The sequence below is a fragment of the Erpetoichthys calabaricus genome, chromosome 6, assembly GCF_900747795.2.
Source record: "Erpetoichthys calabaricus chromosome 6, fErpCal1.3, whole genome shotgun sequence".
Taxonomy (NCBI): domain Eukaryota; kingdom Metazoa; phylum Chordata; class Cladistia; order Polypteriformes; family Polypteridae; genus Erpetoichthys; species Erpetoichthys calabaricus.
Genome location: NC_041399.2, coordinates 54,546,780 through 54,564,416, shown reverse-complemented (window position 1 = coordinate 54,564,416; position 17,637 = coordinate 54,546,780). Strand labels below are relative to the sequence as shown.

The 17,637-nt window shown below is 37.7% G+C and overlaps 1 protein-coding gene across 1 annotated transcript in view; it reads right to left on the bottom strand.

Moving 5' to 3' along the window:
- Nucleotides 1–17,637, bottom strand: part of prex2 (phosphatidylinositol-3,4,5-trisphosphate-dependent Rac exchange factor 2) — a 547,559-nt gene that overhangs the window by 401,553 nt on the left and 128,369 nt on the right. Inside the window, 2 exon segments of the mRNA XM_028803602.2 lie at nt 5,174–5,278; nt 9,483–9,605. Coding sequence (XP_028659435.2) covers nt 5,174–5,278; nt 9,483–9,605 — 228 coding nt within the window.

Sequence of the window (17,637 nt, the reverse complement as noted above, 5' to 3'; positions counted from 1 at the left end):
CTATAGGACAAGTGCCTCATCAAGTCATATGGCTTGGTAAATGGCCCAGTGGTATCTTCTACTGATACCTCATACTCTCAATTTCACAGCATTAGTTTTTAAAACAAAAGGTTTAAACTGGGGCCATAACCCTATGATTGCTGGTCATCTGCAAATATGGAAAACTGATGAACAGGTGTACCTATATTTTGAGGACCTCCTTTGAGAAGAGATATCAAAGAATATGTTTCTGCTAGGAACACTTGCAAATGAGATATAAATTCCTCTGAACATTTGCATGGTCTTTTACATTCTTTACCTACTACAGAGAGGGAAATTTTATTACAGATCTCCCTCTATCCCTCTAAAGGTTTTACTATAATTTTGGTTATCATAGATGGGTTCACCAAGTCAGTACATTACTGTATGTGTTAGTAATATAAATGTTTTTATGGCTTGGGAATTTGTTGGCATTTCTATAAAAGAAGTACATTAGATTACTTGGTTTTCCAAAAAGTACTTTGCTGGTCCGCAATTCGTCTCAAGATTTTGGAAGGACTTCTGCAAAAAATGACACATCCAGTTAAATCTCAATTCTGGGTTTCACCCACAGACCAATGGTGAGACAAAAAGGATCAATCAGGAATTCAAAAAAAATCTATGTTACTTTGTTGAATATCATCAAAACACGCAGGTAGAATACTTACTCATTTCAGAACTGTCCCAAATTGGTTAACCACTATTACTACTGGTTACAGGTACATCCTTTCCAAACTTGTTTATGGATTGTTTGCCATCCCCTCAGTTAATACTTTGTTGCAAAGTTTAACTAACTATCTTTGTAAGTTTCCTTATTTATGGCAACTCTCACATAAAATTTAATGAAGGCAAAAACCACTGCCAAGAATCTTTCAGATCGGAAAAGGAGAGTTCCTCCGGACTGTAAGATTGAGCAGATGGTATGGCTCACAATGTGGTATGTCCGCTTGAGAGTTCCATTCCAGAAACTAGCGTCTCATTTCACTGGTCTGTAATAAAATCATCAAAAAAAGGGGGTTCTGTCCTTTATCAGCTAGCTCTTCTGGCACATTTTCTACTCCATCTGACCTCTTCTCGACTAAAGCCAGTGCATTACATTCTGTTATTTAAGCCCTGCGCAGCCTAAAGATTATTGACTCTAAAAAATGAACTTCAAGGGTCCAATACTTGTTGAATTTGGAAGGGATATGGTCCAGAGGACAGGTATTGGGTTCCAACATATGATATCCTTGCTACTCAACTTTTGCACTCCTTCCACAATTCTCACACAGATAACCCTGATGGGTGTGCTCAGTGTTTAAGTGAATAGCTGAGTCATGAATGTTATCATTTTCTGTTTTTACAACATTTTCATGCGTTATTTTTTTAATTAGTTTTTACATGTTACATTGTTTTTATTACTTTTATTAATATTGGTTACTATATATATATATATATATATATATATATATATATATATATATATATATATATATATACTGTATATATATATATATATATATATATATATATGCAAATAGGTTTGTAAGTATTTGGACAGTGAGACAATTTTCATAATTTTGGGTCTGCACACCACTACAATGGATTTGAAATTAAGCAAACATTATGTGATTAAAGCACAGAGTGCAAACTGCTATTAAACCTCAAACATAGAATGGAAGGATTAGACTTTACCAGAACAAATTTTTTAAAAGCCTGTCCAGTTCAGGAATAGTTTTCTTTGGACAAAGGAAACTAAGATCAATATACTGTACTAGCCAACCCGCGGCATAGCATACGCCGCATAATTATGTATTGATGGGTGAACACTTCCTGAAAGACACAGTTGTCCAAATGGGGCGGGTTTGAGGATACGATTGTAAGTGAATGAAAGGATGGAACTCTGGAGAGAGCAACATACAATTGTCTGTGACTGACAACTGGAGGACCGCCGCTGCACCCCCACCTCCCAGAGCGAGGGATGGCGAGGGAGCAAGGGGCGCCCAGTGAGGGTGAGGGTGAGAGAGGGTGGGGAAGCGGGTCCGAGAGGTTTCGGGTCCTAACTGTCCAACGACAGGTAGGCACAACCGGTAACGATCCTTCCGCAAGCCTTGTTAGGACAATTACATCCTCTAGATAGGCAAGTTCGATTGTCTGACGCCCATTCCGCCCTGGCATTCTAGTCTGACGATTTCTTAGTCATCTCTTAGTCATCATTCAGTACACACTGCCTGCTCATGTGCCCGCACCCAACTCCTCACCTAAATTGCTTTCGTCTGTGTACAGTCCACATGCACCTGTGAGGCACGTTGACTGTTCATTTTCCAAACACCGCCTCAGTCGCTTTAGTCTGTGCTACAGTTCACATGCACCTGTGAGCCACGTTCGGGCTGGGTGAGGTTTCCCATGTTGAGTCAAATTAAGCCAAAGGCTCCACACCTGGTGGTGCCCTTCTGTCAATTCCTTTAAGTTTCTGCTTTGCAACCATACTCTACAGTTCACATGCACCTGTGAGCCATGTTCGGGCTGGGTGAGGTTTCCCGTGTTGAGTCAAATTAAGCCAAAGGCTCCACACCTGGTGGTGCCCTTCCGTCAATTCCTTTAAGTTTCAGCTTTGCAACCATACTCCCCCCGGAACCCAAAGCCTTTGGTTACCCGGTTGGCTGCCCGATGGGTCATGGGAATAACACCACCAGATCACCAGTCGGCATCGTGTATGGTCGGAACTACGACAGTATGTGATCTTCTTTGAACCTCTGACTTTCGTCCTTGATTAATGAAAACATTCTTGGCAAATGCTTTCGCTCTCGCGCCATGGTCGGCTGTTTAGTGAATTGTTGGTGGGCGGGGCTTGGTCTTGCGTGCGTCTTGCTTGCCATGGATTGCGTGCCACACAGGCATATCTTTTTGAAAGTTTGTCCCTGTGCCTTATTAATTGTCATTGCAAAGGCCAATCTAACAGGAAATTGCCTGCGTGTAAAAGTAAAAGGTAAATTTGAATCTGATGGGGTCAGGCAAATCCTGCGAATAAGGACAGTTTGTGAGGTAGCAGCTGCGATTGTTTTACACTCTAGTACATTGCGGTGAATGCTGAGAACAGTCAGTCTAGTGCCTTTACAGAGACTTCTTGCTTTCCATGGACTTAGTGAATTATATATATAGATACCAGAATGTTCGGAACAGAAGAGTATAGAGAAGAGAAGAAATGGCTCATGATCCAATGAATACCACATCATCTGTGAAACATGGTGGAGGCAGTTTTATCACATGGGCATGCCTGACTGCCAATGGAAATAGCTCACTGGTGTTTATTGTTGATATGACAGCTGGCAGAAGTAGCAGGATGAATTCTGAAGTGTACAGGGTTATACCATCTGCTCAGATTCAGTCAAAAGCTGCAAAACTGAAAGGACGACACTTTACAGTACAGATGGACAATGAGCCAAAACATACTGAGAAAGCAAACCAGCTCCTTTTCAAGACAAAAATTGGAAGATTCTTCAATGACCAAGTCAATCAACTGATCTCAACCCATCTGGACATGCTTTTCACTTGCTGATGACAAAACTGGTGGTCGAAAGTCCAAAGAACAAGCAGCACCCAAAGACAGCCACAGTAAAGGCCTGGCAAAGCATCAGGAGGGTGGACACCCTGCATTTGGAGAACGCCATGAGTTTCAGACTTTAAGCAGTCGTTGACTGTAAAGGATTTTCAGCCAAACATCAAAAATAACCATTATATTTATGATTATGTTAGTTTGTTCAAATAATTTTGCGCCCCTGAAAATTGGGGGACCATGTATGAAAATGTTTGTCATTCCTAAATGTCTCATTCAATGATGTTTTTGGTAAACCCCTTAAATTAAAGCTGAAAAACTACACTTTAATCACATAATGATTGCTTTATTTCAAATCTATTTTGGTGGCATACAGAGCCAGAATTATGAAGATTGTGTCTGTCCAAATACTTATGGACCTAACTATATATATATTAATTATATACAAACATATATTTAATATGTAATTGTTGCCATTTTTGCTGTTCCTTTAAGGCAAGGTCCATGTTGTGTACTGGATGCGAAGTCAGTTGCTGTCTTGTGACTGATATCAGCGTTTTGTGTTATGTCATCATCAGTTGACTATACAGGACTGCAACGCAGTATGCTTGCTATGCCAGCCAGGGATTCTCAAAACTACAAGAAAAGTATGGTCCATTATTTCACAGTTACTTTGGTTAGAGCTCTTTTCTTGATTAGCATGGATAATGAATTCTGCTTGGTGCTTCTGACTTCTTTAATACCCTAAAAAGTTTTTTTTTGCTAGGTTCACTGTATTTTTCTGGTTTCCGACACCTGCCCATTTCTGGGTCTGAGTTTGCCAAGCCCTTTAAAGTTTTTCTTCGCCTGATCCTTTAGCTCACAATAATTGCAGACACAAATATTTTCAAAGTCTGTACTTAACAAAGGCTAGAATCATGAATGACCCCAAAATAGAAAGAGCGCATTGGAGATTAAAGAGTTTCAAAAAGACCAAAAGATTTTGCAGGAAGACGTTGGTGCTCATTCATGTGATCAAGAGCATCTTCCTGAAGAAATAATTTCTTTGGCTTGTGGCTTTTGCTGTAGAGTCTAACAAATTAATATTCTCCTTGTCCTTTTATTCACAATAATTTAAGGCATGGATATTTTGGAAGTCTCCTTGTCATTTTATTCACAATAATTGAAGGTACAGATATTTTGAAAGTCTGTACTTTACATCTATGCGATATATGTAAAATAAACTGATCAATCAATTAATCAGTAAAGCATACACACACATAATTTATCAAATATAACTAAGTGACAGTAATTTTCTCATGTGGTAGTGTGTGCTTTATGTAGTTGTTCGGAGTTTGTGTGTGCTTTGCATGAACCAAGGGATTTGGTGTGAAAAGCAGAGTAATGTAAAGTGGATGCCTCTCAAATACATATGAGTTTTACTACGGCTGGATGCATCACAGCTACACTGATAACACCTAGCCAAAATGTTTCACCTGCACACATAAAGATAACTGAAGCAGCCATCATAACATTCCCATTACATATTCACCTTTCCTGGTTGTCAACAAAGAAAATAATTTAGGCTTTATTACCCTCAATATTCAGCTTTCATTCAACAATCAAATAAATGTCTCATACCAGCAAGCATGTTCGCACTGTCCTTATTTTGTTCAGTTCAAGAAGTAGCCGCTGTGCTTTTTCATGGTTGCTGCAATAATCATCATAAATTTGAAATCTGTCTCTCTGAGGAAAAAAAAACAGTATGCTTTAAATTCATATAAATATTTAAGGTGGCAAATAAGAAAAGTCAAACAGTAAATGAACTGAATTGCTATTTCTAAATAAGCACTCATCCAGTCTTCTTGGAAATACAAATCCAGAAAAATCCATAATCTTAATTTTCTACTATACCTGTTACTTTGTGACGGACACTGAATTTCATTCTTTTCAGCAATTTTTAAAGTTAGTAAAATTTTAAGTGTTAAATAGCTTTATTTCCTTCTTAAATGGTGGCTGCCAGACTGTCATTTCTGTCATGACATCAACTCTTGCAAACCTTTACTCTGTTTGTTAAAGACTTCAATCTGCTTTTTATTATGGCTTCTCAATTTCCTGTCTTTGTAATGTCTCCTTTGCTGTCATGCAAATTTCTGTGGCATGTACATAAAAATGTATCTAATAATTTTATAATTCACTCATTCCAGCTCAATCTTGTTATGCTGAGTCTAACCATGTAAATGGTTATAAGGCAAGGACCTGTGATACTGTAGGTGTAAAGTCAGTTTATACAACACCCACAATCACCAACACATGACACTGGTGAACATAGAATGGTATGTGGAAGGAAAAAAACAGATCAAAACAAACATGCAACCAGTGAATAAAAGTACACAGTCCTAAATTAAAACAGGGACATAAAGTATGTTATCCATAAACATATCCATCCACTCAGACATTTCCCTGCGTGCATTATCCAAAGTCAACCATCAGGGTCCAGGGGCTTCATGTATAAACAGTGCGTACGCACAGAAAAATTTGCGTAAAAACGTTTCCACGTTCAAATCGCGATGTATAAAACCTACACTTGGTGTAAAACCACGCACTTTTCCACGGTACCTCATACCCTGTCATATGCAATTTCTCCACTCAGTTTTGCAGACTGGAGGCACCCAGTGTCAAAGCAGTGCTACTGTTCCTGTGTGGTTACCCTTTCTTAGATGCACATCCACGATGGCGGCTTTATCAAATAATACACTGAAATTAACCGCATATCGTTCATAAATTTAATGCATCTGATTGTAATTAACCTGTAACAATATAATAGTCCACAGAATGGTCAAACTATTCTAAATACCATAACTGCTTTAGCGTTGTTTCTCTCACTGCACCTTCTTTTTCTTCTGTCAGCTGCTCCCGTTAGGGGTTGCCACAGCGGATCATCTTTTTCCATATTACTCTCACTGTACCATTCGGAGTATTTATATCACTGTACAGTAATCCCTCGCTATATCACGCTTCGCCTTTCGCGGCTTCACTCCATCGCGGATTTTATATGTAAGCATATTTAAATATATATCGCGGATTTTTCGCTGCTTCGCGGGTTTCTGCAGACAATGGGTCTTTTAATTTCTGGTACATGCTTCCTCAGTTGGTTTGCCCAGTTGATTTCATACAAGGGACGCTATTGGCAGATGGCTGAGAAGCTACCCAGCTTACTTTTCTCTTTCTCTTGCGCTGACTTTCTCTGATCCTGACGTAGGGGGATTGAGCAGGGGGGCTGTTCGCACACCTAGACGATACGGACGCTCGTCTAAAAATGCTGAAAGATTATCTTCACGTTGCTATCTTTTGTGCAGCTGCTTCCTGAAACGACATGCTGCATGGTGCTTCGCATACTTAAAAGCTCGAAGGGCACATATTGATTTGTGCTTGAAAAACAAACTCTGTCTCTCTCTATCTCTCTCTCTCTCTCTCTTTGTCTGCTCCTGACGGAGGGGTTGTGAGCTGTCGCCTTCAACAGCTTTGTGCCGCGGTGCTTCGCATACTTAAGCCAAACAGCCCTATTGATTTGTTTGCTTTCCTAAGTCTTTATGACAGTCTCTGCTCCTGACTCGCACTCCTTTGAAGAGGAAGCTATGTTTGCATTCTTTTAATTGTGAGACGGAACTGTCATCTCTGTCTTGTCATGGAGCACAGTTTAAACTTTTGAAAAAGAGACAAATGTTTGTTTGCAGTGTTTGAATAACGTTCCTGTCTCTCTACAACCTCCTGTGTTTCTGCGCAAATCTGTGACCCAAGCATGACAATATAAAAATAACCATATAAACATATGGTTTCTACTTCGCGGATTTTCTTATTTCGCGGGTGGCTCTGGAACGCAACCCCCGCGATGGAGGAGGGATTACTGTATCTGTAGGGGTTGCCACAGCAGATCATCTTTTTCCATATTACTCTCACTGCACCACTCAGAGTATTTATATCACTGTATCCGAGTGTGAATCACAGATCTACAGCGATTGGAAAGACAATTATCAGTATACAGCATCAAGCACTCGCTGCCTCAGCCATTCGCTATTTGAACTGCTCTCATCCGACCAACTCTTCACAGCCTTTCCTGTTCGGACCTCGCGGTTCACAAACAGTTTCATCCCAAGAACTATACACGCACTCAATTAGTCCATCAAGTGCTCCTTGTAGAATTTTTTGTACTTGCAAGTTACCGTGAGGTAATTGTACTTATGATACAGTTATAATATTGCACAACCTGAGCCACTTTATAAAGCGCGTATTTACATATGATGACGATATCATTTTTAAGATGAAATGCAGCAAAATATGTTGATTATATTATACAGATAAAACTTTAACTTTAACTACACAGTGCCGCAGTGCTAGCAAGCTTGAGCTTCGTTCACGGATTGTTCCTACATCGCGCTGTTTTCATGCTGTGGCTGGCGCGACACTGGAAGGATAGATGGATAGAATAATTAAACATTACGAAGATATTTCGATGTTCCTTAAAAGTTTTGAAGAATCTGCGTTTTAAGCTTACAGATGGCTTAACGTCTATTACAGAGCTGATTGTGTGGTGATTGGGTGTTTGGAGAAAGAAAAGTAAGGACAGGAATTGGGGGTTAGTACGTTTGAAAAAGACAGTACTTCTGTAATAAAGCATTTCATTGAAGGTCGCGCATGGCGCAGCAAGCATCTTGCTGTAAGACATGAACAATCACTGCGCCACCGTGTTCCCATGTTTAATAACATGCTTTAACTCATATCATTATGAAAATGATATCACGTATACTTCTCAGTGTTTTAATTATTCAGACAGCTGTAATATTACGAACGTAATGGATTCTGTGTCCTATCGGAGGAAGAGCACGTAGTGATTCAGGCACAAAGAGCACATATAAGATCAAATACACAACAAAGCATTTAACATGCTACTTTAGTTACGATGGGATTTGAGAAACTAGTAAATTAAACGATTTTAAGATGAAGTTTATGATGTTCTACTTTAATGACAAAATAAACTATGTGATTAAAGTGGAAATTTTGAGATTAAAGTTGACATTTCATGCTTTTTTCACACTGTGTGCCTTTTTTTTTTTCACTGTACCCTAATAAGCTTTCATATGACACTCAGACGGTGGGCTACAAGTCGCCTTTTCACGCCGACTTTGATATGTGACAACTTTTTATTTCGGGCACTGTGCGACTTTGTGAACTTGAGCTTTCGAGTTTCTCCGACACGCTATGTCACTCGATCAACTTCCTTTTGTTGCTTATATAACTGTTTAAACCAACAAATAGGACGTTTTTCTTTGCCTCCATTTGGTATTCGCTGAAATTCTTCTATTTTTCCTTGTACTTTTGCCATTGCCTTTTCACAGAACGCTGGGCTTAAGGGCTATTTATACTGTATTGATTTGCATATTCAAAGAGGCGTAATTCTGGGAGGAGTTGGGGCGGGACAGCACGCTGAGCGAGATTTATGTAGCGGAAGAACGCGGAAGTTGGCGAACGCACAGATTCCTGCATCTGGATTTTTCTGTGCGTAAGCACATTTCGGCTTTTGTGCTTACGTTATTTTACAGTGCGAATTCTACGCACGCCGTTATGCATGAGGCCCCAGGTCACCAGGATATCACGCATAAAACAGGGATAAACTCTGGACAAGGTGCCAAGCCATCAGATGGCACACACATGCACATATCGATATTTTCTTATGCTTGGTCAAGATGAAGTTGCAAATCAATGTAACATACACATATTTAGGATTACCAGGAGAAATACCCACACAGACATGAGAACAGCACATTAGCTACATACAGAGAGTAGCCAATCTGGGATATGAGCATTGCATTCATCCATCTGTTCATTTTCCTAAACTTTGCGACAGACAGACAGACAGTTCTCCGCATTAAGCAAGATGAAAACCACTCACAAATCGAAGGAAGCAGTGCCCGAGTTCATGATGTGCATTTGGCTCTGGTTGCAGGAACTCCTCCAGCATGGCCAAGAAGTCTTTGTGTATAAGCAGAATTTCTTCAATGTTAGAAAACAGCGTCTGAAACAGAGTTGGCAAAATGTTAGCTGCGTCAATAATCAAGATTCATTGTTTATAAAAATCCTAAAAATACACACACAACACTCTAGCCCAACCAGCTCAATAATTGTTTTGCTTTTATTATATTCCTGACAGTTTCAGAGGCAGAGAGATCACAGATTACCTTCTTTTTTTTTGGAACTATCCTAGATGATGCTCATCAAAACTAAGTAAAGATGAAAACCAAGTGCTCAAAAATAGAAAACTGCATTATAATTCACACACCTCTTACTGCACTTTCATCATATCATCCCTGTGATAAAAAGTAACTCATTCCAACCTAAAAGCTAAAATACTCCAAACCTTATGCACAACTTAAGTCTTCCATCTTTATATGACAATCCAGCAATCAGCTTTACATTAATGATCCATACATCTGAAACAGTCTATTGAAACATTTTCTCTTTTTTCTGTTTAAAGACTAAATATTACAAAATGGATGTGCATTGAAATTACTGTCTGCATTGGGCGGTCTATAACACACTCTTAAAATAAGGCCTCTTTCCCTAAAGCTTTCCAGACAAAGCCAGATATCCTCATTAAGATGGGGCTCATTATCCAACTGAAGAGGACATGCATCTAAACTTTGACAAAATTAGCAACCCCACCTCCTTTCCTGTTCTGTCTATCCTTCCTAAAAATGTGTATCCCTCTGTTATACTCATCCATAACTTTGTTAATTAGCCAAGTTTCAGTTACTGCTTTATTTAATAATTACTCTCCTCTGCATAAAACTCCAACTCACTTGTTTTATTTGTGATACTTCTACCATTAAGGCAAGTTATTTTTAATATGGTACTCATTTTACTTTTACATTTAAACATTGGGTTGGAATATACATTACTATGGATTTTTATTTTTCACTGTTGTTTGTTCCTCCATGTACAGTTCTAAACCTTACCTGTTCTAACTCTCTGCCCCCCCATACCCTAGTTTAAACAATCCTCCACTAACCTACTCATATGCCTCCCCAATACATTGGTGCCCATCCGGTTCAGATGTAACCTATCACGGTCCCATCTGTTCCAAAAGGAGTCCCAATGCCCCATAAACCTATACTGTTATACCCTGTACTAAGATTTGGGCCACACAATAAGCCTTCTCATCTCCTTAATCTTACCTGGACTGGCACACGGCACAGGCAGAACTTCAGAAAAGACTACCTTGTTAGTTCTGATCCTCAGTCTGGCACTTAACTCTTTAAATTTGTATTGAACTAACAGACTACCCTAACGCATGTCATTTGTTCCAACATGGACAATGATAACTGGATCCTCCCCAAATCTGGTCAAGAGCCTATCCACCCTCCCAGGGAGGTCTCCCACCTGTGCACCCAAAAGGCAACACACAGAGAGATTCTCGGTCTCCGGAGCAAACCAGAGCTCACAACCTCTCTTTCCGGGAACAGTTTTTGAGGTAACCCGTTGGGGCTCCTTATCCCTGTCCACCACCTTAGAATCTTCAGAGAGACACTGTTCAGCTTCACAAGGACCAGAAAACAGTTTGACACCTCCAGGAGGGTTGATGCCCCTAGACAGTGTGCACCCTTTACCTTACACCTTGTGACCAAGACCCACTTATCTCTACCTGTCTGGTCTGGAATCTTCTCACATGCCACCTTAGGGGTGCACACTATCTCTACCTGGGCCAGGTCCGCCAATTCTCTACTACAACATAGGCCAGCCAACATCTCTCCCAGTTCAGCAACCCTGAGCTTGAGGTGCTGGATCAGCTGGGATCTCCTGCAGATGTAGCCCTCATGGAGGATTGGCTCCTCCAAGCCGTCATTTAAAAAGTCCATCATCCAACAGGATTTGCATTGCCCTGGTATCATTAAAATTTGAGGTCTATATATTCTATTTATATATATTATATTATATATATACTAGTCATTTAGCCCGTTACAATAACGGGCGCTAGAACAGTAGTGCATAAACATTAGTAGGAACAATCTATATTAAATGGCAAGGGACTTTGACCTCATTCTTTTTGTTGGTCATATTTTTCTTTTTTTCAGCCTGTCTTTTGTTGATGTTTACTTGCTGAGCTGACCGTTCTTCATGGGCTGCCGCCGTGTATTGCGTGTCTTTAATTTTCTGTGACAGTAATACTGTCTTGTACGTCCGCTGGCTTGTACGTCCGTAATATACCTTTAATTTTCTCAGGCAGTAATACAGGCGTGCGCGTCGGTAATATGCCTTTAATCTCCTCTGACAGTAATACTGGCTTGTACGTGGCTGTAATATGCGTCACTGTATTGTGTACCTTTAATTTCCTCTAGCAGTAATACTGGTTTGTATTTCCATAAAACGCCTGTAACTTTCTCTGACAGTAATATCGCGCATTGCACCGTGCCCTGCGCATGCGCACTTCACCAGAAGACACACACACACAGACACCTGGACGCACAAAGGGATTTTATTAAAGAGGATTATATATATATATATATATATATAAAAAATCATATATAAATTTATATATATATTTATATATATATATTTATATACAGGGTGCACACAAAAACACTCCTTGATTTTAAATGGTTACAAAATCAAAACTTATTGGAATATGTTTATAAATAAGATGACAGCAAATACATTAACTCAAAACATTTCTTCCTTTTGCCGCAGATTCTTCTGTATTCTTATTCTTATACCACTAGCAGACCGTGAAATTCAAGATGGCGCTCACCCAACAGCAACACAGCTGGTGTGTGTTGGAATTTCATACAACAAAAAGTGTTGTGACTGTGCAGCGTGCTTTCAGACACAAATTTCATGTGAATCCACCTACTAACAAGTCCATTTTGTTCCTTTGGGGGTACGTGAAAGACAGAGTGTACGTACCTCCACTACCCACAACTATGGATGATCTGCAGGAACGCATTACTGAAGCTATAAACACGATCACGGCAGATATGCTTCGGAGAGTCTGGTCCGAGCTCGATTATCGCATCGATGTTTGCCGAGTAACAGGTGGAGCGCACATCAAGTTTATGTAATCAATAGATATATATATATATATATATATATATATATATATATATATATATATATATATATATATACGCTACAGAACTCCTCATGATGTTACCGGGCTCATTTCATTGTAGCATACAGACCACAACAGGCAATACCCCAAAAGTACATATTTTCCAAGGGCGTTCAAATATTGTCTTTGAATCAAGATTTTTTTTTAAGTTATTAAAGGAAGGCTTGTGAATGGAATCCATAAGGAATGGACGTATAACAGCCTATTTCTTCATAAACATGCACTCACCAGCTGTTCCATAGGTTAGTCTTGGCTTTCAGTACAAAGTGGTGCCACTGCAACGAGTCAGATCAAGAATGGCACATTTTCAACAATTTCTTAAAAATGTTTTATACATTTCAGCCCAGTCCCAGTTAATCTATAAAAATAATTGTTTTTTGTCTTGTCACATTGTGCTTCATAAGTGCTACTTTAAAGTAAGTCTAGAGTTGGTAATATTAATAAATATGTGAAGCTATATACAATACAGCCAAGTGAAAAAGTAAGCACGCCCCATAAAAAGTTTTTTTCTTTTTTAAAGTGGAGATATCAAGATTTTAACTTAATTTAAACAATATCTTTAGATGATTCTTAGATTGGTATTGAAAAAAAAAATACAATGAAAAGTTGATTTTGCAATAATTTAGTCAACAAAAAATGAAAAGATATGTCGTGTCCATCTTTGGAAAATGTAAGCACACCTTTGGCTCTGATAGCTGGTATTGCCTCCTCAAGTAGGAATTTCCTATAACTGTCTAACAGACTTTGACATTGACTGAGAGAAATGTCTTGCCACTGATCCATGCAGAGTTATAAACATCACACAGCTGAAATACTATATTTATTTTGTTTTCATGTTTATTTGTTGTTAATTGTGTTAGTTCTTCAAGTTTTTATGTTTTTTATGTTTACGTTGTTTGTTTGTTTATTAATAATTATCAAACTACTTAGTAGTCATCTTCATTTTATTTTGTGGGTCTCTCCCCAAGGGGTGGTCTGTCTTTATATCTCGCCTGTTAAGTATTGGGTTGAAGTTGTGTGTATTTCATGTTTTTTTATATATATAGTTTTGTTTTGTTTATTTGGTGTTATTGATTCTCGTGTCTTTGTTATTTTTGGTAATTTTTAATGTGATCTGATAATTGTGCACTGTCTCTATTAATGTAACCTGTTCCTTGTACTTTGTAGGTTGAGCATGAGGTGGGGCACCTTAACATCACTCCTGGGTCCTCACTCTGGCTTGATAAGTAGCCCAGAGGGAAGAGTTCAGCAGCAGTGTAATTTTTTTGTGTGTATATGTGTTTTTCTTAGAGCTTCTGATTATTTCTGCTGTCTTTGTTTTTTTTTTCTAAAGAATTAGTACTGGGACTTGTTTACTTGCTTTTTGCTGTTTTGAGCATTTTTGTTAATTCCACTATTTTTATAAAATAAAAAAGCTCTATTTATAAAGATTACAATTTGGGATTTTAATTGATTTAATTTCCCTTGTAAGACATTTTTATATATATTTAAACTACATTTTTTGAACTCTCAAAGGCAGCTCAGGCTCTGTCCTGTAGGTAGATTTCTGAGGAAAGCCAGTGTGAGATGAGCCTCTTCTGTGCTGGCCTGTGAACTTTCTAGCTTGCCTTTTGTAGAGCATTTTAGAGGCCTTTTTTTGGATGGGTTCTGAGTTTTGCTTTCGTTTTTGTGGTTTTGATATTCAGATTGGGACTTTATTTCTCTGGGTAACTTTTAGGCATACCCTTTTTACTTTATCAAGCATTTTTTATATATATTTTTGAGTTTGGTTTTTGCTAATAAATGTCTTAATTTATAAAATATTTGCTTGGCCTTGTCATTCATAGCCAAACGTTTTTTGGTTCCTATCCCTGGAATGACATTTTTTGTATATTTTGGGAAATTTAAGAGAATATTTTTGAAAAAATAACAATCTTGGCCTTTCAGTTGGAAACCAGTCATTTGAGTTTTGGAGTCAGACTGCCTAGAATATTCCTTATTTTCAGATCTTAAGTCACACACAAGTTCACAGAAGAAAGTCAGTGTCACCTTCTAAATTAAATTGTCTTAAAAAGCGTCATTCCAGAGCATGCCTATATAGATCAACAAATCATTCTTTAAGAAATTACACTCAATCATAATATCATTACCCTGGAATTCAAAATTGTCGCATATCAAAAGGCAAAGACCAAAATCAGAAGATGGCATGGCACTACCTAACTTTCGATTATCCTACTGGACAGCTATTATATGCACAATCAACTCTTGTAAATCTGCAGGAATTCATGAATTGACACAGGCCTGGCTTGCAATGGAAAACAAGTCTTGTTCTAAATCTTCTTTATATGCGCTAATCTCTGCTTAGATCAATACTAGCTATTGTTAATTTACCAGAAATCCAGTTGTCCACCAATTACTTAAAAGATTAAACCAATATAGAATCTATTTTAAGGTAGAGAAACTCTTACCTATTGCTCCAATACATGAAAATCACCTTTTGTCAACCTTGTCAAACCATCCATCCATTCCTCTATATCCTAACACAGGGTCACCTACTTGGTATTTAACCTATGGAAAACACTAGGGATTAAGACATTTAGAGATCTTTAAATAGACAGTCTTTTGAACAATTAGACTTCAAAATGTAACTTTCCAGTTACACATTTTGTTAAAAGAAACATCAATATTCTACATGTCTCATTCATATCTACCTCTGAGGCAATAACGGTTCAGCTTGAAGAAGAGTTAGACAGAATTTCACCAATATATAATAATATTTCAAGAATCTATCTTCAGTAATCCTAGACAATGGTGAGAAAGGGATGTTTTAATTGACCTCTCAGAAAAAAGTGGAACTCATCCATACAGAGAATACATTCCAGCTCTATATTTGTGTTAAGCATGCCATAATTCAACTCAAAATCTTTCATTAATCACATATAATTAGTTTGAAATTGTCTAAATGTATCCTGAACAAGATCTAACTTTCGGGTGATGCCATCTAGCTGCAGCATCACTATGCCACATGTTTTGGGAAAGACCTAAATTAGCATCATTTTGGACAAAACTCTTTACATACTTCTCAGATTGCCTTGGTGTTACAATAACTTCAAATCTGTCAATAACAATATTCACAACCCACCCTCAATAACTCAGTGGGAAAGCAGCATTCTATATAATTAAACATTAGAAAATCAAATTCTCTCTTAGACCTTTTTAAAACATAGCAAGAGTTCATTAACAATAACTCAGTGGGTAAGCAGCATTCTATATAATTAAATATTAGAAAATCAAATTCTCTCTTAGACCTTTTTAAAACATAGCAAGAATTCATTAACAGAATTTCAGAATAAGCAGGCCAGGCCCTCTTATGCTATTGATTGTACTATTATATTTAAAAAAACTGAGATGGGATTTTTCTGCTTGTTCCTCTCTCTTTCTCTTGGATGGAGGTTGAATCGTGTTTTATTTGCTTTTTCATTTGAATTTCTATTTATCTTTTGTTCTCTTTGTACTGATTTTAAAGTAAACACTTGTATCTTATTTTATTACAGCAGAGTCTCGCTTATCCGACCTTCGCTTATCTGACATTCCGACCTTCGCTTATCTGACATTCCGTATTATCCAATGTCCCACCGCAAAAAAAACCCCAAAAAAATGCATCAATCGGCAACAAGAACTGCAAGTTGCGAGCGTGAGTGTAGTCTGTTTTTTGTTGCTAAGTTCATTTTTTCAGTTAATTTTTTCTGTTGTTTTGTTGTAAAACACGATTATTAGGTTCGTAATGTGTAAAATTATAACATAGTTTGACGTTTAATAGGCTTTTTCTTAACACCTCCCATTATCCGACGTTCTGCCTGCCCATTTATGTCGGATAAGCGAGACTCAACTGTATTTGTTTTGATTGAGCCGTATGTCATTATAATATTGTTTTTTGAAAATAAAAGAAAAATTCTAGTAAGAAATAAAGAAACATGTCAAAACAATAAAGTGCCCAAATGATTCCTTATATCCACAAACTAAAATGTATAACAGTGATTTTGTTATGGCTTGTTTTCCATTGGCTTTCTTGATATCTGTTTGTGGTTTTTGATGAAGATCTTTGAATACTGTTTTGGTTCTCATGTTTGATTCTTTTTTATTTATTTACTAGTACTTTGATCCAGGCCTGTCCTTTGGAACTGGATTTTTGCCTGCTACCTAATGTGCTTTCATCAGCCCGATAACAAAAAACATGAAGATTATTCTTATTTCATTACACTCAATAAATTCCCTGTACTCAAACAGTTTTTCCCGTTCCCTCCAACATCCCAAAGGCATGCAAGGGTAGATAAACTGGAGACCCTCAGCTGGCCCAGTATTAGCGAGTGTCAATGCATGAATGAGTGTGCTCATTCCTGTCATGATAAAAATGAACTTTACATATGGTACTTTTAAATTCAGGAGTAGTGTCAGTATACTTTTTTAGATTTCTATTACTATTTTTATATTTTTCATTTACAAAGGAGAATTTTATATGAGCAGCATTTGCTTAACAGATGTGTTCATTTTTACACAACATTGATGAAAAAACCTGCAGTGCTTTGGAATCATCTGTTATTTGGATAGCAGTTAAATTCCTTGCATGTACCATACACACTTTTGAATAAATATAACATTTTGGTATTTAGTCAAAGGAAATTATAATTATAAGGTTTGGGTTTTGGATTGTTGCCTTTAATGTACAATATACAAAAAGTTCCGGAGAGCTCTCTTTAAATTTTTGCATATATTTGTAACTTACTGCACACCCTGTCCGCTTCACACCCCAGACTCAAGCATTATTTTAGTGTTCTGTTTCATTCTTGTGGTTTGTTATATGAAAGCTCATAAAGATTTGCTTCTTCACTAAACATTCTTTAATAAATGTAATCTGTGCTAACTTTCAAATCAAGATAGAAAATGTTTTAATATGAGTTAATTT